Source organism: Sylvia atricapilla, chromosome 9 (genome assembly GCF_009819655.1).
Source record: "Sylvia atricapilla isolate bSylAtr1 chromosome 9, bSylAtr1.pri, whole genome shotgun sequence".
Taxonomy (NCBI): Eukaryota; Metazoa; Chordata; class Aves; order Passeriformes; family Sylviidae; genus Sylvia; species Sylvia atricapilla.
The window spans coordinates 14,279,507-14,299,106 of record NC_089148.1 but is presented as its reverse complement, the minus strand read 5'-3'; the positions used below and the strand labels follow the sequence as shown (position 1 = coordinate 14,299,106).

Genomic DNA, 19,600 nt, shown 5'->3' with positions numbered 1-19,600 from the left:
TCCTCACAGGTCCCCACCGTCCCTCTGTGGGGAATCCCGGGCAGGGCCTGTCTGTCACATCACCCCCAGACAGGTCCCCCGGGGCCTCCCGGCACTCCTGGGTGCCTCCACCCACGCACTTTAGACGCTGACTCAGCTCCGGAGCTGGGGCCTCCGTCGGAAAACCTGTGATGCCACCAGTGCCCCAGGGAGCCCCGGGGCCCTGATGGAACAAGGCAGCTTCCCTCAAGGGCAGCAGCAGCCCAGCCTGCTCCTGGGCCGTGTTTGCTGATGGGCAGTGGGTTTGTGTCTGCCTCCCCTACAAAAGCTGGAAACACAAGAAAAAAAACCCAGACAGATCTGTGTTGTTTTCCTCTTTCTCTTTAGGCAGTTTTTCTCAGCTTTTCTGCAGGAAAAAAAAATAGAGTTAATTCATCCCCAGCATGCAAGGTAAAAGGGGATCTGCTGGGAAGAATGGGGCTGTTTGCCAGAGATCCTTATGCAAAACCCTCAGCATATTCAGGAGCACAGGGAGCATCAGTGGCAAGAGCGCTGAGCAGCATTGGGGAGAAACTGAGGCACAGAGCACGGGGTGGTCACACAGTCACCCTGTGTGTGGCGTGAGCAAGGGAAGGTCAGCGGGAAGATTGAGGGGCTCTTGCAGCACTGCTACTTCAGACTCGTGGGACCTGTGGGTTTACAGGCACCTCTGCCAGCTCCCACGCCCGTGGGGAGGGAGAGATGCCAAGCATCCTTCCATGACCCTTCTCGAGTGACAGAGAGGCGTGTTCTCATCGCGGCCATTAGAGAGCAGCACCGCTATGGTGCCTTGCCCCGCCACCACTGCACACCCCGCGCCCCCCGCAGCGCCAGAGCTCCCAGGATGAGGTGCCCAGGCACTGAGGGGAAAGGATGCTGGATCCCATCATCGTTGCATCTTCCACTGGTCTCTGTGTGCCCCCTGCCTCTCCTGGAGTGGGATCTGACCCCCTTTGCCTGGGCCCTGCCTGGCACAGAGTGAAAGGCTCTTGGGGAGTGTCTACCTGCATCCAAGTTTGTCACAAGAGAGGGCAGGTCAGGGCCCACAGTGGCTTAGAAAACCCTCCCTGGGCCACCACCTTTCCATGGGAAGGAGGTGTGAGGACCCCAGTTGGTCGCGTGACACACACTGCTGCCACCCATGAGGAGAAACACCCAGTGAATAGGTGTTGTGTGCATGTATTTGTATTTACAGATGTGCATGGGAGGGGGCTATGTATGCCCTGGGAGACAGGAGAGAGAGCTAAGGAAGGAGCTCTGCATGTTTGTGGGGTCTCGGTGTGACTGTAGGAGACCCCTGAGTCAAGAGGAGGTTGTCCCTCTGTCTATCCGTAGGAGGGGGTTGCACCTATTGGGAGGACCCTGTTCTGGGGGGTGTCACTGAGTGTCCAGGACTGGGCTTCACCCCTCGGTGAGAGATGCCAATGCCCCCCCGGAATCCCGAAAATCCGCCCCCTTTTCCATGCTGCGGCCCCTTTAAGGGCGGCGCGGGGCCGCCCGTGGGCGGAGCTCCGCGGGTGACGTCATCGCGGCCCCTGATAAAGGCGGCGGGATTCCCGGGGCGGCAGCGGCGGCGTTCGCCGGCGGGGCCACGTGCGTGGGGCGCGGTGCAGCCCCGGCCCGCGGAGCCGCCATCCTCCCGCGCCCGCCATGGAGTCCGCCGGCCTCTTCCCCCCTTTCCCCGCCGCCTCCCTCCCCGCGCGGCCCGCGCCCGCCCCGGCGCCCCCACCCCGCGCGGCCGAGACCACCCGCATCATCACCGACCCGATCTCCGGCCGCTCCTACTGCAAGGGCCGCCTGCTGGGAAAGGTACCGGGAATGGGCACGGGGGCCTGGGCCGTCCTGGAGGGCACCGGCTGTGTCGGGATGAGCCGATGCGGGCGAGGGGAGGGGCGGGGACTGCGCCCCTGCTCGACCCGCCACCCCGGGCGGCCCGGGGCTGTATGCAGCCCCTCGGCTGCCGCCCGCCGCCCCCACCCTGCCGGCCTCTCTCGGCGGGCCCGCAGCGGTGCTGGAAGTAGTGAATCACCCGGGCTGGCTGCGTGCCTTGGCGGCTATCGGTGCCGCATCGGTTTCGGGGCGCCCCGCGGGGTGTGCGTGGGCCGGTGGGTGCCCCGGTTCCCAGGAGTGCCGGCCCGCGTCGCTCCGCCGCGCGCAACTTTTCCTCCGGCTGTCAGCAGCGTGTGTAGGAGGAGGGTGCCGGTTCCCAGCCCGGCCCGAGAGGGCTCAGAGGCTGAGTGTGCAGGTTGGAGGATGACATCACGGCAGGAAAAACCTGTCTCCATGGGGCTGCCTTTCGATGGCCTCCGGTCCTCGGGCTTCCTGCCCTGCGCAGGACTTTCCAGGTTGATCTATCATGTGGAAAGATGCAAAGTCCGGCCATAGTTGGAGGGAAAATGCCCTGGAGGTTTTACAAGAAATGGCTGAAGAAAATGCCTGGTTGAGAGCATCACAGTTCAGATCTTAGTAGGCGACGCAGCAGGAGGGAGCTTGTGACGCTGCCGGGCTGTGCTGCCAGAGAAGGGAGGAGGAGAGGCATGTAAGCAGGGGTAAGGAGCTGTCTCTCACCCATCCATAACCACCTCTTCCCTTGCAGGGCGGGTTTGCACGATGCTATGAAATGACAGACCTCTCCAGCAACAAAACCTATGCTGTGAAGGTCATTCCTCACAGCCGGGTGGCTAAACCTCACCAGCGGGAGAAGGTGGGTGCTGTGCAGCTGGTGGGGTCCTGAGCTGGTGGGGGCAGCAGGGGCCCTGTGCTTACCCTCACCTGACGCTGCTGCTCTCTTTTCAGATCACCAATGAGATCGAGCTGCATCGGGACTTGCACCATAAGCACATTGTCAAGTTCTCCCACTACTTTGAGGACTCAGAGAGCATCTACATCTTTCTGGAGCACTGCAGTAGGAAGGTCAGTGCTGCTGTGGTCTCCTTGTCAAAGGATCTTCTGAACAGCCATAGCTGGTTGGAGCAGGCCTTACCAGAGTGTTTTGTTAGCACTCTCCTTCTCCTGAGCTGTCAGCCGTCGCACCTTCTGAGCTCACCATAAGCCGAGTGGTTTTGCATGGCACTGGGCACTCCATCAGCTGTCTTTCTCTCACTGCCTGCTCATGGTGTGACCACCATAAATCCAGGGGCTCCCATGGCTCTGATGAGCAGCCTCAACCTTGTGTGGGGAGTCTGCTGAGGTCATGACTGTGAAAGAAGGATTACTTGTGAATGTGCAACTTCTGGAAGAACTGGCTTTGACCCTGCCTACCCTATGCCTAGTCAGCAGGGCTGCCTGTTCTCCCTGCCTGCATCACGAGCTGTCTTCTCTCCCTTTGCAGTCCCTGGCCCACATCTGGAAGGCCCGCCATACACTGCTGGAGCCTGAAGTGCGCTATTACCTCAAACAAATCATCTCAGGCTTGAAATACCTTCACCTCAAGGGCATCCTGCACAGAGACCTCAAGCTTGGTGAGTGCTGTGGTCGGCACGTGGTGTTGTGTGGGGAGCAAACTGTTCCCAAGGAACTTATGGTGACACATCACTCTTGACTTGCAGGCAACTTCTTCATCAATGAAAACATGGAGCTGAAAGTGGGGGACTTTGGGCTGGCTGCTTGCCAGGATGCCTCTGACCAGAAGAAAAAGTACGTTTGAGATTTTCCTTTTTCAGAATCCTCCAGTGTTGTTTCACTTGTCTTCCTGTGGCATCCCGGGAGAGTGGAAGGGCAAGGGATCCCTCCCGGACTTGGGAGAGGAAGCCTTAGAGCCCCTTCCTGGGATGAGGGAGCAATTCCTGCTCCAGCTGCAGGCAAAGCAAGGGGGCTGTGGGCTTTGTGGCTCTTCCAGGAGTGAGCTTGCAGCCGTAGGGGAGAACAATGTGTTGACTATTGCTATTGTGCCTGCCCGGCTGCCGTGCCGGCTGCACAGGCTGGGACACAAAGGCTCTGTTCCTCCTCAGCTCTGGGACAAGCTCTTCCCAACAGCTCCCCAAGAGCAGCTGCTACTGACCCCCGTGAGCTGGAGAGGAAGGGAGTGTGTATGGGACTCCTTGTAGATGGAGAGAGGGGGGGCTTTGGGCCACAAAGAGCAAAATGGAGCGGGGAGGACAGGGCTGAAAGCTAAATCCTAGGGCCTGGAGAAGGGGAAGGCTGTCTGTTTGGGGATTCAGAGCATGCACTGATCTGGTGCCCTGCCCCACAGGACAATATGTGGGACCCCCAACTACCTGGCCCCAGAAGTGCTGCTGAGACAGGGCCACGGGCCAGAGTCAGACGTGTGGTCTCTGGGCTGTGTCATGTAAGTCTGCTGCTGGGTGGGGAGGGGTCCAGGCACCCTGCCTGGGGTGGGGGCAGCTGCTCTGTGGGCAACCCAATGAGGAAGTTTTTTGTGCTGTGCCTTGCGGCTCTGCGGTGGTTGCTGAGAGGCAGGGGGAGGGGAGCGACTGGCTGGATCCTGCCCAGCCTTACTTTGGAGCAGGTGCTGCCTGTAGCCATCCTGGGATGCTGTGTGGGGACTGTGCAAGCAGGACCTGCACGGGGTGGGTGTGCTCATGCTGCACTCAGCTCCAGTTCAAAGCAGGCTTGACCGCACTGTGAACCTGATAAACAACGGAAAATCTCTGTGGCTGCCGTGCTGTTTGCTCAGGGAGCGATCGCTGTTTCGGCACATCCAGCCCCTCACCCGGCCGCTGCCTGCCCCATTTTCCACCCTGATGGCCACGCGGGCGGGAACAGAGGTAGCAGTGCATGGCCTTTGCCTGCCAGCTCTCTGTTGTTCCTCAAGGCTCCTTGCCTATTGCTCTAAACAGTTGCTAGGAGGAAGCGTGGCCGGATGTGAGCGTGGCTGTCGGGGCTGGAAGTGGTGCTGTCAACCAGGTGTGGCCGGCCAAATGCCAATAACTTCCTTGCTTCAAGTGCTGCTGAGTCACAAGCCTGGTGGGGATCTGACAGTGGCATGTATGTCCCCTCCCAGGTACACCCTGCTGTGTGGGAACCCTCCCTTTGAGACCTCTGACGTCAAAGAGACCTACAGGTGTATCAAGCAGGTGGAATACACCCTCCCAGTCTTCCTCTCCGTGCCCGCCAAGCACCTCATCACTGGCATCCTCAAATGTAACCCCCAGGACCGCCTCACCCTTGAGGAGATTTTGGACCATGAGTTCTTTAAGGTGAGTGGGTGGGGCCTGGGTCAAGGGACCCTTCTCCAGGTGGGATGAGGCTTTTTGGGCTGTGCAAGGTGCTGTCCTTGTCCTGTCCTAAGTGTCAGTCCTTCAAAGGAAGCAGCCGCTGTCCTGCCCAAATGCCAGCCAGAGGAACTGAGGGATCTGGTGTGCTTCTGCTGCCTTGTTGCTATAGCAAGGGGTTGTTTCCTGTGCTGATGCCAGTCATGGTTCTGAGGCTTGACGGAAACACAAGCTGGCTGTCAGGAGGGATGTGAATGACTGTGGTCAGCCCCGGGCAGCTGCTCTGCCTGGAGCATGTGGCCTATGGAAACCAAGCCTCTCCCTTGACCTCTCTGCAGGGGTACACGCCTGAGAAGCTCCCTCCCAGCAGCTGTGTGATGGCTCCAGAGCTGAGTCCCCCAAATCCTGCAAAGACTCTGTTTGCTAAAGTTACCAAGACACTCTTTGGGAAGAAAAAACCCAAAGGTAAGTTTGTGCCTTGCCAAGGATCCTCTGGGTGGCTCTTCCTTCAGGAAGAATTGGATCTGTTTTCTGGAGAGACCTCCTAATGGATCTCTCTGGACCCTCTGCCTGGGGACAGCACAAGCTGGGTGTGCTCCTGCCCTTCTTGTTCCGGTGGCCTGGCATGGGTGTGTGCCTGGAGAGTGGATACTGTGCCACAACCCATGGGGCAGTTCCTCCTGGAAGCCCTGTGTCGCATGAGAACTGGGAAGTGAAAGTGCGAGGCAGCTGTCTGACACCCTCCTTGCCTCCATGAGCATGGGAATAGATAAGAGAGAGCTGAGCTACTGGGAGGGGTGGCCTGGATGTCCCTAGCCTCTATGCTCAGCAGTGTGCTCATCTCTTGCTCTCTCTTCAGCCAAGAAGGGCACTTCGGAGGACAGGGATGACATCTCCAAGCTGGTTACTGGGCTGATGAAGACCTCAATCTGTCGGCAGATGAGCTATAAAACTGTGGAAGGGAATGAGGTGAGAATATCTCCAAGGCCATAAATGCCCTTCTTTGGGGAGCAGGCAGACTGTGATAAAGCCAGGTCTCTCCACAGGCCACTCCTGTATCATGCCGCAGTGCCAGCTCCAGCCCCGTGGAGACAGTGGTGGAGGAGACGTCTCACAAGTCTGCATCCCCCTCCATCCGGGGAACGATGGCCAGCAGCTGTGAAGGTGAGCAATACCTGTCCCAGCCACCCCAACCTGCCCCAGGCTTCCTGTCATGCCTGGGCTGATAGCGGGGCCGGCTGACTCAGCCTGTCATCTTCTCCCCGCAGCCTTTGAAGATTGTGTCACCGCCTCTGCCATCATTGAGTCAGCTGTCCGGCTCCTGCGGGCCTGCCTCTCCTCCATGCCTCCAGGTAAACTGGTTGGACTGCTCTGGGATGAGATAGGGTGCTGTGCATCCCCGTCCCTGTAGGATGAAGGCATGGCTGCAGCTTGGGGTACAAATAACACCCTGAACAGTGCTAGAGCCTGCTGTGTGGATGTGTCCCCTCAGGGGAGGTGAGATGGACAGGGGCTGGCTGGCTGCACTGCTCACCTCCTCTCTTCTCCAACAGCGGAGAAAAACCCTGCTTCCTTGGCCCGCCATGAGCACTTTGTCTGGGTGAGCAAGTGGGTGGATTATTCCAACAAGTATGGCTTTGGCTATCAGCTCTCCAACCGCAGCATTGGGGTCCTCTTCAACAATGGCACGCACATGATGCTTTCTCCTAACCGCAGGTGAGCAGTGGGAATGGGGCTGATCTCTGTCTCTGGGGAAGCCCCTTGGGTGGGAAGGGGACTCTATACCAGGGTGGACATCCCCAAAACTCCTGCTCTGCTCCCTCCAGGACTGTACATTACAACCCGACCAACAGCAAACACCTGGTGTTCTCTGTGTCTCTCATCCCTGAGCAGCTGCAGGGACAGATGAGTGTCTTGCGCTACTTTGCGTCCTACATGGAGCAGCATCTCATGAAGGTGAGTGCTGGGGCCCAGGGCTGGACACTGGGTCATGGTTGGACTCCCTGCTTGCAGCTGTGGCCAGGTGGACACACAGGGTTGTGCCCTGGTAGTGGGGACTCCAGCTTTGGTGATGTGTGTGCTGGTGGAAGTGCTCCCATGGGTGGGACCAGTGGCTTACACAGACCCTTCTCTCAAAGGGAGGTGACCTGCCCAGCATAGATGACCTCGGGCAGCCAGCCCTGCTCCTCCTGCAGTGGGTGAAGACTGACCAAGCCTTGCTCATGCTCTTCAGCAATGGCACCCTCCAGGTATGTGTGGGGCACTGTGGAGATGCCCAGAGCCTTGTGAAGAGGAGGCCAGGTGGGGGTCTTCTGGTCTGTGTTTGATCTTGTCTGCCACAGCCCAAATGGAAAATCCAGTTGTGGGTGCAGGATGCTGCACACTACTGCTTGGAGCTGCTGGTTGCACCTTCCTCAGCCCATGGGAGACATAGCACTTCAGCTGGATGCTTCTGTCTGCCCCTGTGCTAGGGCTGGCTCATTCCTGCCATGGGGCATGGGCAGGGATGCTCCTGGCCAGGCTGGGGAGGAGGAATGGGTTGTGGCAGGAAATGTGGCTCCATCCTAGTTCCCAACATGCTATGGGAAGCATGGGTTAAACCAAGCTCAACCTGTCTCCTAGGTGAATTTCTACAACGACCACACCAAGGTGATCATTAGCAAGCCTGACCACTCCTGCCTTGTCACCTACATCAACCGGGAGCGCAACTCTTACACTTACAAGCTGTGCAGCATCCAGGAGCTGGGCTGCTCTCCTGAGCTCCACCACCGCCTCAGATACATCCTCAAGCTTCTCCAAGAATGGGCTGAGGCCTAGCTTAGGACCCTGGGGGACCTTGTCTGGACTTAGAGGTTTCCCCTTGCCCTCCCATGGGATGGGAGGTATGATGTGGTGCTGGCTACCCCTGGGCACTGTGTATCCTGGTGCTCAGCTGGACTCTGGACTAAGACATGTGGATGTGGTTACAGCAGCAGGTCTGGATATCCTTGCTGCTCCCTGCCTCTGGGCAATCGCTGTCTTCCCACTGGCAGCTCCTGCTCTGATGGTGCTGGTCTTGATGGAATGGACTGGGGTCTTACAGGGAGGTGGTGGTGGGTGAGTGTCCTGCAGCTGGTTTGGGACTGGCTGGGCCTTGTTTGGGGCTGGCAACTACCTGTGCTGGAGGCTCAGGCTCCCCTGCCCCAGTTAATGTGTCAGCTGCACATACCCTCTGCGTGGCTTGGAGATGGCTGGCACAGCCTTGATCTCAAACTTTGGGTGCTGTGGGATAGGAAAACCCCTTCCCAGGAGCGGGTGGGGGTATGCTGCCTGCCCTGCCTGGAGCTCTGTGGGCTGGTATGTGATGCTCCACAACTGTTACACTAAGAAGGGAGTTGTGCTGGGCCCAACTGTGCTCTGTCTCTTCTCAAATTGTGAATTGTCTGGTACAACCTGAGGTTTGATAAAGGGTGGGGGATGGGATCTGAAGACTTGCCTGGAGAAGCCCTCATTTTGTTGGGACCCAGGGAGGTTTCTTATTTCAAGGCAGTCTTTGCCATGTGGGATTATTTATGTATCTTATTTATATGGAATTATTTATTTTCCTGTTGGTATGTCCATGTGCAGTTCCCCTTTCCTTGACTTGCCTCAATAAAACTTACTTGTGTAAGGGCAAACTGTCTACCTTATTTGAAGCTGGAGTCACAAAAGAGCTTTAGCATCATTCTTGCTCCAGAACTGCTTCTGCCTGTTGGGGATGACCCTTCTTGCTGCTGACTGGTGCTGGGGGGAAAAAAGTCAGGGAGGAAGCATGGCTGTGAGGAGCCCATGTGGTACCTCTACTGCTTCCATGGGACTGGCACAAAGGGCAGCGTTAGCTCTTGCTTATGCTGGTGGAGCCCTGGAGCCACCTCAGCTTCTCACTGCTGCTGGCAAACTCATTCCCAGTCCTTTCTGCACTTGGCCCCAACCCAGCTGATTCTCCTGATTCTGCAGAAGGCAGGAGCTATGACCCAAGTGGTTGAGGGGTTGCCTAGGCCCTTGCACTGACAATCTTGTGTGATGGGATATGAGCTGGGCATGAAGCCAGGAAAGAGCTCTGTGAGCTTGCTTTGAAGGTGATCTGTGTAATCAATCTGCCTGGGAGCAGCTTGTGCTGTGGGAAGCAGCCTGGGCTGCTCCAACAGCCTTGGGCAGTTTCATGTTCCAGGGAAATCCAGCCTTTTGTTGTGTTTGCTGCAGCTTGGGTCCTTTTGCAAACCATAGTAGTGGGAACTGCAGTGTGGGTGTGAGCTGAGGCTGGAGTGAGCATCTGTATCTTGCTCCTGCACACACCCTAGCCCAAGAATCCAGGTATGACACACAGGTGAGCAAAACTTCTTTATTTCAGCTGTTCTTTCCTTACAGCTCTACAAGACTGGGTGGATGGAGAGGCATGTGCTACTCAAAGTAGACCCCATAGACTGTGGCCACAGCAAAAAGGGAGGCGTTGGAGAAGGTGGCAGAGGCAAAGCTGTCAGTTTCAGGGTCCCACAGTCCCCGGCTGGCCACCACCAGGCTCTGCTGGCCCTGCTGGCCCAGTACCACGTGGCAGACCAGCTTGTAGCGGGGTGGCACCACCTCCTTGGCCTGGTTCTGCAGCAGCTCAGTCAGGCTCTGGGCTAGTGGGGCACTGCCCTGGGGATTGTATGCAGCAGTCCCCAAGGCACAGGCCAGGGTCCTCTCCAGCACCTGCTGCACCTGCTTTGCATCAAACTTGCAGCCTTTGTCTGGCCCTATCCTGTAAGTGTTTTCAAGGCGGGTCTTGAGGATGGGTTGGAAAATCGGGAGCCCAGTGAAGCTGACACGTCTGTGGAACATCCAGGAGGGGCGCCTGCTCCCCGGGCCCATCCCGAATGAGCTGCAGCGGCTGAGGATGGAGTTGCGGCGGGAGAGCAGGGACTGTGGTTTGCCATCCTCGGTGCCCCGGGCTGGGGGCTGGGACCCACGGCGTGTAGTGCGGACTGGAGGGGCTTCAGTGTTGTCTGCAGCCAGCACCTGGGCTAGCAGGGTTGTCCCTGGGAAGGGCTGTTCAGCCATAGGGGTGGTCTGCAAAGGAGATGTACCCGAGTATTAGGTGAGGCAGGTGTCCTGTAGCTTCTCCATTCCCCTTCTCCCTGCCCTCTGCAAATCCCATGCCTCCTGGCATGTGAGTCTCTATGAGACAAAGATGCAGAGGGGCTGGGAGATCCATGGCAGCTGTCTTCCCTTCTCCAGCGCCTCCATGCCCATCAGACTTGGCCAGCTGGGGCTGATCCCATCCAGCAACCTATGGTTCACATAACCCTCTGTTCTCCCATCCCCAGCCTTTCCCCTGGCACAGGTGAGTGGCTCTTTCCCCAGTGTTTCTGTCTGCATCTGATCCCACACTTACCCTTAGTGCCACTCCTGTCCTTCCAGAGTAAACCCAGGGGACTTGTCTCTGGCGGATGTCGCTGCCCAGGACCAATCTTTGTCTCGAAAGTTGCTGTGAGCAGGGCCAAACCTGTTGTCCTCCTGGGAGGTGAAGTGTTGCTACATGACACTGTAGGTCTCCAGGGCTGTTCTGGGGCTTGGCTTCTGTAACTCCTTGTTTCCTGGTCCGTGGACAGCCCTGTTCCCTTTACTCCTGCCCTCTGCATTTTCAGCTGTGCCAGTACAGGGATGTGGTTACTCCAGGCATGTGCCCTCCAACCTCAGCTCCCTGCCAGCCCTGAAAAATGCAGGCTGTTGTTGGATGCGCAAGAGAAGAGCAGGGAGTGGAGAGTAGCGGCTGTGATTGCTACTCTGTGACCTGACTATGGTATGCACAGGAGCTGGGCCTTCCACTATCTTGATTTTGCTCAGACATTAGCATCCTTAGGGTACTTATGCCCCACTGCAGTAAGGGAGAGTGTGGGTGGGTGGGCACCCATTGAGTCATATTATCATATAGTGAGTGGGTCGAGTTGGAAAGGACTAGTGATTTGGACATCTAGTTCCAAATCACCTGCAATAAGCAGGATGCCACCCCTAGACCAGATTGCTCAGAGCCCTATCCCAGCCAGCCTTGAACACTTCCAGGGACCGGATGGAGCACAGGCTCGGTGCCTGCCAGGCACCCTACTGCTGTAAAGCCTGGGGGGTGAGCAGGACCCTGGGGGCTCCCGACCCTGGCTGGGGTTTCTCTCTGCCAATGGAGCACACAGCCCAGCTGGTACGACGCGGCTGCTCCATCAATGTGCCTTTGTCTGGCCCGGCTGCCGAGCTATTTGAGGAAAGTGGAGACGGCTTTTGTGTTTCTATCTCCCGTCGGAGGTATTTATAGCCTGCCTCTGACTAGCGCTGCCAAGCACACTGCCAGCTGGACCCCATTCCCTCGGGGTGCTGCCTCAGCTCCGAGCCCCATTCCTGCCCTCTCGCTCGCACCACCCACTGACAAGCAAGGGTGGATCCCTCCATGGGCAATCCCCTCCTCGGGCTGCTTGAGGCCAGCCAAAGGTTAGAGAATGAGGACGATGTATCCCTGGCACAGCACTTGGTTTGGGCTTAGGTGAGCAGCCTGATCTAGTGCGTGGTATCCCTGCCCATGGCAGGGGAGTTAAAACTAAACGGTCCCTTCCCACCCAAGCCTCTCTGTGAGGCTGGGGCTGCTTGTTTTCTGCCTGCAATCACCTGCACCCTAAGCAGACATGAGAGCTGCAGAGCTCTGGCCTGGAGCATCGCAGGGGAGAAGGCTTCCCCCATTTCAGGGGACAAATCTCCCTGCTGGGTTCCAGTCTGCTCCAGTGCTGCTCCTGGGGACTCAGCCATGCCCAGCGGCATTCCGTGGGGGCTGTGCAGGCGGAGCCGCGGTGATCTCCGAGCATGTGCTGCCTTTTCCCCAAATCCCAGCTGCCTGCCTCCCTTCACCCCCATCTCTTTGCTCTGCAGCAAAGCCACCAGCTTGGGCCGCATGTCCCCGTGCCAAGGGTGCCAGAGCCAAGCCAGGAAACACGGCAAGGAATTCCACTCGCCGCAAGACGCAGGCCCGCCTCCCCCTCCGGTGAGTGCCGGCCGGAGCCGCCTCGGCAGCAAGGTCGTGCTTCACGCCTCACTGTCCCGTGGCTCCCTCCCACCGCTCCCCCGGCAGCCCGGCCTCCAGCCCCAGCGCTGCCTGCCAGGTTTCCCTGGCAATGGGCCGTGCTGCCTTCCCCCCGCGGCCTCCCCGGGCTGGCCGGCCTCCCGACAGCCTGCAGCTCCCCTCCCGCCGTCCTCCAGCCTCCTCCCGCCTGCCCGCGCCTCCTTCCGCCGCCGCTCGCTGAGGCAGCCCATGGCCGGACCCTGCTCGGCGCGGCTGCAGGGCGACGTGGCCGCCTTCAGCGCTGCCCTGCGCACCCTGGTCAACAACCCCCAGTTCAGGTGAGGGCCCGGGGCCTGCCGCCTCTCCCCAGACACGCCGAAGCCCCCGGCCGCTCCTCCGTGCTGTTTTCCGCAGCCCCGAACCCTCCGTGCCGGGGCGATTGAGGCCCGCAGGCACTTCGGGCAGCTGGTGGGGCCGACGTGGCTTGTGCAGCGCTGCCCACACACCCGCATGACAGCGGGAGTCCAGGGCTGCCCAGGTGTAGCCCACCCGGGCCAGCCATCATCTCTCAGGGGGAGGGAAGGCTCCTGGGTGTGCCCAAACCCTCTCTGTCCCCAGGCATGGTGCCAACAGGGCAAGGCAGTATCCCAGGCTCAATCCTGTGCTGGGGCTCTTGCCCTTGCCAGGAATGGGGGTACATTGAGCTCCCCAGGGGCAGCTTCCTCCCTGCTCAGCCCTGTCCCACCTGGCTTTACTGGTGTTTTACTCCAGCCTCCCCGGAGGGCATGCTACAGCCTGGCATCCCTCCTCACGGGGTTTGGCATTCCTGCCACCTCTTGCCAGAGCAGGACACAGAGATGGAGATGCTGCCTTGGCTTTCCTCACCCACATGGTATGTCCTGCCTGACTGTGGTCTTCTTCATCACTTCCTGCTGAGGCCCGGCCAGCCTATCTAAGGAACTCCAGAGCTATCTAAGGAAATCCCCATTCCTGCTGAAATTTTTGGCCACCCAGAAGAGAAATCCCAGTGAAAACTCCCCAGGGGGAGTGGCTGACAGTGCCTGGTCATTGTCAGCCTACGTCCTGGGCTCATGTATTTCAGCCCACACCCCTTAACCAGCATCCTGCAGTCTTCATCCATCTACTTCATCCCACATCCTGCATCCTTTCTGCTGTAGCCTGTACCTCACCACCTGCACTCTGTAGCCTTTGTTCTTCATCCCACATCCTGCAGCCTTCATTTTGCACCCATCCTGCACCCTGTGTCCTGCATCCCAGACCTTGCATGCCATAATCGCAGCCTGCATCCTCCATTCTGCTTGCCCCTCTTGGCCTATGGATCTCAATCACAGATCAGTTTATCATGATCCCCCTTGCAGGAGCAGTTGTGGAGGACCTGTTGGGCTCTGCTCACACCACCTATCCTGCCCTAGCTGTGTGTCTCCTGATAGACACTTGGGGTGACCCAGGTGTCCTTCCTTCTGCTGAGTTCCCTGTGGGACACTCTGAGGGTCAGGCCATGAATTTGTGAGTGTCCTCATGGTAGTCACAGTTTGGGTAGCATGTCTTCTGCTCGTTGGCCTGCTGGGATGGAGGAAGGGACAAGGGGATAGATGTGCCATAGCCACAGGTGTGCACAGGCTGGAGACTCTGTGTCTTTTGTCTGCTCCCTTTTCCCTGGTCTTGCCCCCCATTTCTGGGGCCATGGAGCAGGGGAAACATTTTGGGAAGTGTTATAGGGGATCAGGGCAACAGGATGGTCCCTATGCTCTAGTGCATGCAACAAGCTGCCCTGTTGGGTCAGTGCCAGTCCTGCTGGCAGCTATGCCAGAGGCTTCACATCCCTGAGACATGAGTCAGTTCCCATGAGTCAAGGAGACTGATCCTGGTGACAGCAACGCTTTCCTTGGCTCTGCTATGCCGAAGGAGAAAGTCACTTTCTCCAGCTATCCTTGGCCTTTCTCTGCCCTGCTCAGTGCCAGCACACAGGGCTCTCAGTGCTTTCCAGATGACCTGTCGTGCTCACCTTGCCTGCTGCATTCAAATCGCTGGAAAGAGCCACCAACAAGGTCCGACAGGGACAAACCCCTGGGTTAAAATTAAAGGGTTCTGTCCTGCTGTGCCAGGCACTCAGCAGGTCCCTCACTGTGTGCCCTGTCCCAGCCCAGGGACGGCTGTGCCCTTGCTTTCGAGGCACTGTGTCCCTCATGGTCCCCTCTCCCCCGCAGCGATGTGATGTTCGTGGTGGGCCAGGAGCAGCAGAAGGTGTTTGCACACCGCTGTGTGCTGGCCTGCCGCTGTCAGGCATTCCGTGGGATGCTCAGCCAGGCACCAGTGGGCAGCCAGGACTCCTCCAGCAGTGCCCCACCCCAAGGGCCCTTCATCCTGGGCAACGTGCAGCCTGAGGTCTTCCTGGCCGTTATTGAATTCCTCTACACCAACAGTGTCACCCTCAACAGCAACATAGTGAGTGAGGATGGGACTGGTGGGGACCATGGACGTGGGAGGGACAAGAAGGGGATGCAGGGGAAGGGGGTGCTTTGCAACTCTTAAGCGTGCCAAAGTTGAAGGAGATGGTCTATGTGATGCTCTCTGGCTGGCTAATGGTGTAATTAATGTGTGGGGTCTCAACCCAGCACAGTGGGGTGTCCAGAGCACCTTGTCCCAGCCTTAGGACCTCTGGCTGTGCATACCCTAGATGGTGAGAATGGGGACACCACAGCAGGGGACCTAAATTTTTCTCCATGCAGCAGCCTTATCTCCCATGCCCCACTCAGGAGCTCCCACAGAGGCAGGAGGATGCCTGCCCTTTGCCTTGGGGTGCTGTGCCCATCCATGGCCCCACATGCTGATGATCACAAGGTCCCTCTTGTCTGCAGGCACTGGAGGTGCTGACCTCATCGGTGGAGTATGGCTTGCAGGACCTGTGCAAGGTATGGCGCTGTTTAGGCTGGGGGCAGTGGTCCCTGAGTGTTCTCGTGCTGGGCAGCCCCCAGAGTGGTCCCTGCATCGCTGGCAGCTGGAGGTGCCTCTGAGGAAAGCACCATGGTGCATCATGCAGGCTTGGCCCTGCTTCTTCATCCTGGAAGGTCTCTCTAGTGGGATCTCCCTTGATTGCAGCAGCAGCTGGGAATTCCACAGGGGAATCCCAAGAAACCGCGGGGGAAAGGCATGGAGTTTCACATCTGCTGCACAGCAAAAGTCAAAAGGAAAACCCCTTCACCCACATGTGCTCTCTGGTCATCTGACAGGATGATGCAGTTTAAGAGAGCCTCGATCCTTGGAAGCAGTCAGCACCCCAGCTGTGGTGCTGCCAAGGCAATGCTGCTTTGGGTGGGAAGGTTTTGGGAAGGCAGCAGGGGGAGCAAAGAGGAAGGGTGGGAGCTGAACGAGGAGGGTTCAGGGAGCTGAAGCAGCTCAGTGTTGGGGAGGGCAGCCAGGCCACGTCATCAGCCTGATTCCTGAATTACAGCCTGGCTGAGCGCGTGACCTGACTGACTTCCCCTCTCTCCCCTTCATGCTGGGAAAGTACCTCAGGAGTGAGGAATCATGGGCTCCTGCCTGCCAGGGTGGTGGGATGGGACCTGTGGGAACAAGCTCAGCCAAAGCCCAAATGGGGCACAGAGCTGTCAAACAGCTGTGTGGGCAGGGAAGGGATTTAAGGGGTGTAGCAGAAAAGGGAGACCTGGTACTCCTATCATGAGTCACACCCCACCACTCAGCAAATGCATCCTGAGGGGGATGACCTGCATAGAGAAGGGATGGGAAGGAAAGGGGCTGACCAAGGACAGCCAGTGAAACCATGTCAGTGTGCCCAGCTGCAGGGTGACCTCATATTCCTCCTGCCAATGACTCAGGGCCCTTCTGCCCCGGCTGACAGCTCCTCCCTGCATGTCACATCCCCTTGGGTTTCCCAGGGACTTTGTTACGCAGCTGAGATAGGCAGGAGAGGGGTCCCACTCACTGATAAACGTGCTGGTCTGGTTGCATCCCACCTGCATCATCCATGTATGGGATGCAGCTGGAGATGCTGGAGTCACAGCCAGAGCTGGCGGGCAGGGCTGGGGCAAAGCTGAGGTCACCTAGTGCACTGCAATTGGCACCAGGATTGTGCCCTATGGCATCTGTATACAGGGTTAGGGGACCCACCTCAGGCTCTCAGATTGTCCAGATTGTCTGGGTTTGGTCTCATCAATCTTGGTCCCTGGCTCTATCAGCAGCCAAGCTGGCTGCCCATATCTACACTGCAAGACCTCATTCCACAGGCCATTGCTTATGAAATCCTGGGGGGCTGGAGGTGCCTCTGCCCCACATTCCATTGTGCTGGGAGCTCAGAAGATACTGAGAGTTGGGGGGGGTGGCAGGGTTGTGTCCTTTCCTCTGCCCACCATCTCCCTGTCTGTCTTCTAGCTCTGTGTCAAGTTCATCAAGGACACACTGAGTGTGGAGCAGGTCTGTGAGGCCCTGCAGGTAAGAGTGACACCAGTAGAGTCAGGAAGGGTTAAAAATAGCCTGTACAATTTTGGGGCAGGACCAGGTTTGACCCTTCTGTTCTCTGCTGGGCAGGGGGCAGGATTTCTCACTCACCCCTGGCCCAGCAGCTGCCCTGACAGCTCCCAGACCACTGGGATTGTACCAGGGTTGCAAAGGACAGTGGGGCCACCAGAACCTAGCAGAGAAGTGTCTTCACACTGCCCTGAGCAGGGCTGGTCAGAATTCTGCAGTGCCAGGGCGTTCTCATCATCTGCATGAAACTGGGAGGCACTGGGTTTTGGGGAGCCAGTCCCAAAACCCCTGCTGAGATCTGAGGAACCTAAAAATATATTGCCTTGGGAAGGTCCTAATGGCCCTGGCCATGCTACTTGGTGCGACCAAGGCTGCTCCCCAGAGAAGGGAGATTTGTTTCATGTCCCACAAGCTGAAATAATCTTGGGGTGAGGTGCCTGCCCCAGAACACAGAGCCCCAGCCAGATGTGATGCCAGACCACTGCCACATAAACAGAGCTAAAACTGGCCCGGAGGAAACAAAACAAGAAACCCCAAAACCCCAGAACAAAACAAACCTGAAGAAAATAGCTCTTCTGCCCTCCCCACTTACGTCAGCACTGGTCCCCTGCTGTGGTGGAGGGGGAGGTGATGTTCACCCTGCCTGTGCTGGTCCTGAGTACCCCACATACAGAGGCTGCTGTGGGGGGATGGAGTCATCCCCTCCTGGTAACCAGATGGGCAATGCCAGCCCTATGACAAGCATTTCTCAGTAGGGCTAGGAGAAAATGAAAGCAACCCCAAATTCCTGATGCAGTGGGGGATGGCAGCTATGGGTCAGGCTGGGGCTGGCACCAGGGGTGCGGGATGCTTTAAGCTGATCCTGTGCTCACAGAAGGAGCACTGGGGACTGGTGGTTTCATGTGCCTGCAGTGTGACCTTGTGAGAACAGCATTAGGGCCTCTCCCCGCACTGTGGGCTCGGTGACCTGCCTGAGCAGAGGTGGAAAATCACATGTCCTGCTAAGGGTGGGGCTGGGTGACCACTGTGGGCATTAGAGCCACCAAAACACTTGCTGTTGGGCAGGCCAGAAAAGGAAGGGACCTTGGTGCCCCTTCCTCCTTACATTCTCACCGTGGTACTCAGCCCAGAGGGATGTCTGCTTCACCTGTGTCCATGAGAGTGCCCGTGTTTCAGTGGGGCTTTGTCAGGGAATCCCTCCTGCCCTGGACCCCCTTGCAGGTGTCTGTATTGTCTCACAGGCTGCAGTGACCTATGGGCAGGTGGACCTCCAGCAGCACTGCCTGGCCTTCATCGAGGGCTGCACCGCGGTACGGTGGCAGGTGACGGGGGAGCATGATGTGGGGTACCCCAGGGTATGGGAGGCACATGGCATGGAGGACATTGCATGAGGCAAGGGAGCAGGGCCTCTCAGGACAGGAGGCTGGGAGAGGATCAAATGGTATTTGGAGAGAAGGTGCTGGATGACTGGCAGAGGCAGGCTGGGGGGTGCCGGGGGATTGGAGTTTGGGTTGGGGGATGCTGGAGTGCCAGGCACGGATGGCACCACAATGTGTCTGATGGATGGGGTGGTGATGTGTGGGGTCCTGGTTCCAGCACCCCGGTGTTGTGGTGTGCTGGCAGGCAGTGGTGCAGACACAGGGCTTCCGTGAGCTCTCTGACGTGGTGCTGGCACGGGTGCTGCGCAGTGACCGCCTGGCTGTGGATGAGCTGGACCTGGTGCAGGCTGTGCGGGAGTGGGCACATGTCAGCTCGGTGAGTGTCACACAGGGGTGCGTGGGCCCCCACCAGCCCAGGCTGGGAATGTAGGCACCCTATCCCTGAGCCCAGGGCTCTGTGATGCACACAGAAGCTGTATCACTCCCCCAGACCCCTGCCTCCCTGGTGCCCAGGACATCACCAGCCTCATCCCTCACATCTTGGTGTCTGACAGGCAGTCCTGGAACGTCCAGTGCCAGAGGTGGCTGCCCTGCCTGTGAGGGAGCTGCGTCTGCCCTTGCTGGCACCCAGCGAACTGGTGACACTGGAGAGCTACAACCAGCAGGACCTCCTCATACCGGTAAGCTGCTGCCTGCTCCTGACTGACCTCCAGGGCTGGAGGATGCTGCAGGGTGGGCTGAGGAGGACCACAGCATGGCAGTGCTGATGCCCCCATCCCTCTCCCCGTGCCCACAGGTGGAGAACATCGCGGCAGCCTGGCGTGCCCACGCACTGAGGAAGGGCAGTGGGGTCCCCTCCCGCCTCTGCCGTCCCCGCCGAGGCACGCGGCCCCGCGACCATCACCGCCACCTCGAGCCACACGCCAAGTAGGGCTTGGGCAACGAGTTTTGTCCAGCCCAGCCGGGGCCTCTTTAGCGGGGCAGTGTGGGGCTTGGCACTGATGCTGCCTTGGCCAAGAGCATTGATAAGGCAGAGCATCACTTTGTCCCATGTCACAGCGCCGGGGCCGGAGTGGGATGCAGAGATCCCTGCGATGAGCTCCCCCTTCTCTGGCGCCGTGCTGCCCTCCCCCGGCAACGGGGCCGTGCTGCAGCGGGAGAGCGCGTCAGCACCTGCCCGGGCAGGGGCACGGAGCCCTCCACGGCAGCCGCACGGGCGCCCTTGGGCTTGGAGGGGGTACAGGTAGGAGAGGACACACGGGCATCTTTGCACGCACCGCTGCACCGACAGGCTCGCCAACCCCCGCCAAGCCCTGCCAGCAGGCCACACACACGCAAGACAGGCTGCCAGCCCCCCATGTGCCACACACACAGTGTGCAGCCCCCCTTGCACCCCCCATTGCGTGTGTGCACACAGCTGGGTCTGTCTCAAGCACACATACCCCCCTTCCACCTGTGTTCCCCAGGAGAAAGGGCTGGACACA

The 19,600-nt window shown here is 58.6% G+C and overlaps 3 protein-coding genes across 3 annotated transcripts; 2 read left to right on the top strand and 1 right to left on the bottom strand.

Moving 5' to 3' along the window:
- Positions 1-1,619: 1,619 nt before the first annotated feature.
- On the top strand, positions 1,620-8,848 carry PLK3 (polo like kinase 3). Its single transcript, XM_066324983.1, has 15 exons — positions 1,620-1,827; positions 2,615-2,722; positions 2,815-2,931; positions 3,350-3,479; positions 3,567-3,654; positions 4,211-4,306; positions 4,982-5,177; positions 5,531-5,657; positions 6,052-6,161; positions 6,239-6,356; positions 6,461-6,544; positions 6,746-6,908; positions 7,019-7,148; positions 7,331-7,441; positions 7,815-8,848. Exons 1-15 carry the CDS (start codon positions 1,669-1,671, stop codon positions 8,007-8,009), a joined length of 1,932 nt encoding a protein of 643 aa, XP_066181080.1. The 5' UTR covers positions 1,620-1,668; the 3' UTR covers positions 8,010-8,848.
- Positions 8,849-9,611: 763 nt separating this feature from the next.
- On the bottom strand, positions 9,612-10,259 carry DYNLT4 (dynein light chain Tctex-type 4). The gene has a single exon (XM_066325561.1). The coding sequence runs from the start codon at positions 10,248-10,250 to the stop codon at positions 9,612-9,614; it is 639 nt and encodes a 212-aa protein (XP_066181658.1). The 5' UTR covers positions 10,251-10,259.
- Positions 10,260-12,465: 2,206 nt separating this feature from the next.
- On the top strand, positions 12,466-19,072 carry BTBD19 (BTB domain containing 19). Its single transcript, XM_066325560.1, has 8 exons — positions 12,466-12,569; positions 14,460-14,697; positions 15,111-15,164; positions 16,642-16,701; positions 17,979-18,047; positions 18,361-18,492; positions 18,671-18,796; positions 18,913-19,072. The coding sequence occupies exons 1-8, from the start codon at positions 12,481-12,483 to the stop codon at positions 19,045-19,047; spliced, it is 903 nt and encodes a 300-aa protein (XP_066181657.1). The 5' UTR covers positions 12,466-12,480; the 3' UTR covers positions 19,048-19,072.
- Positions 19,073-19,600: the final 528 nt, after the last annotated feature.

Bases quoted from the DNA above. Each gene is read 5' to 3' on its own strand.
- PLK3 (XM_066324983.1), top strand. From the start codon at position 1,669: ATGGAGTCCGCCGGCCTCTTCCCCCCTTTCCCCGCCGCCTCCCTCCCC. The intron at 1,828-2,614 runs GTACCGGGAATG...CTTCCCTTGCAG, and splicing joins AGGGCCGCCTGCTGGGAAAG to GGCGGGTTTGCACGATGCTA. The intron at 5,658-6,051 runs GTAAGTTTGTGC...CTCTCTCTTCAG, and splicing joins TGGGAAGAAAAAACCCAAAG to CCAAGAAGGGCACTTCGGAG.
- BTBD19 (XM_066325560.1), top strand. From the start codon at position 12,481: ATGGCCGGACCCTGCTCGGCGCGGCTGCAGGGCGACGTGGCCGCCTTC. The intron at 12,570-14,459 runs GTGAGGGCCCGG...TCTCCCCCGCAG, and splicing joins GTCAACAACCCCCAGTTCAG to CGATGTGATGTTCGTGGTGG. The intron at 18,493-18,670 runs GTGAGTGTCACA...GGTGTCTGACAG, and splicing joins AGTGGGCACATGTCAGCTCG to GCAGTCCTGGAACGTCCAGT.
- DYNLT4 (XM_066325561.1), bottom strand. From the start codon at position 10,250: ATGGCTGAACAGCCCTTCCCAGGGACAACCCTGCTAGCCCAGGTGCTG.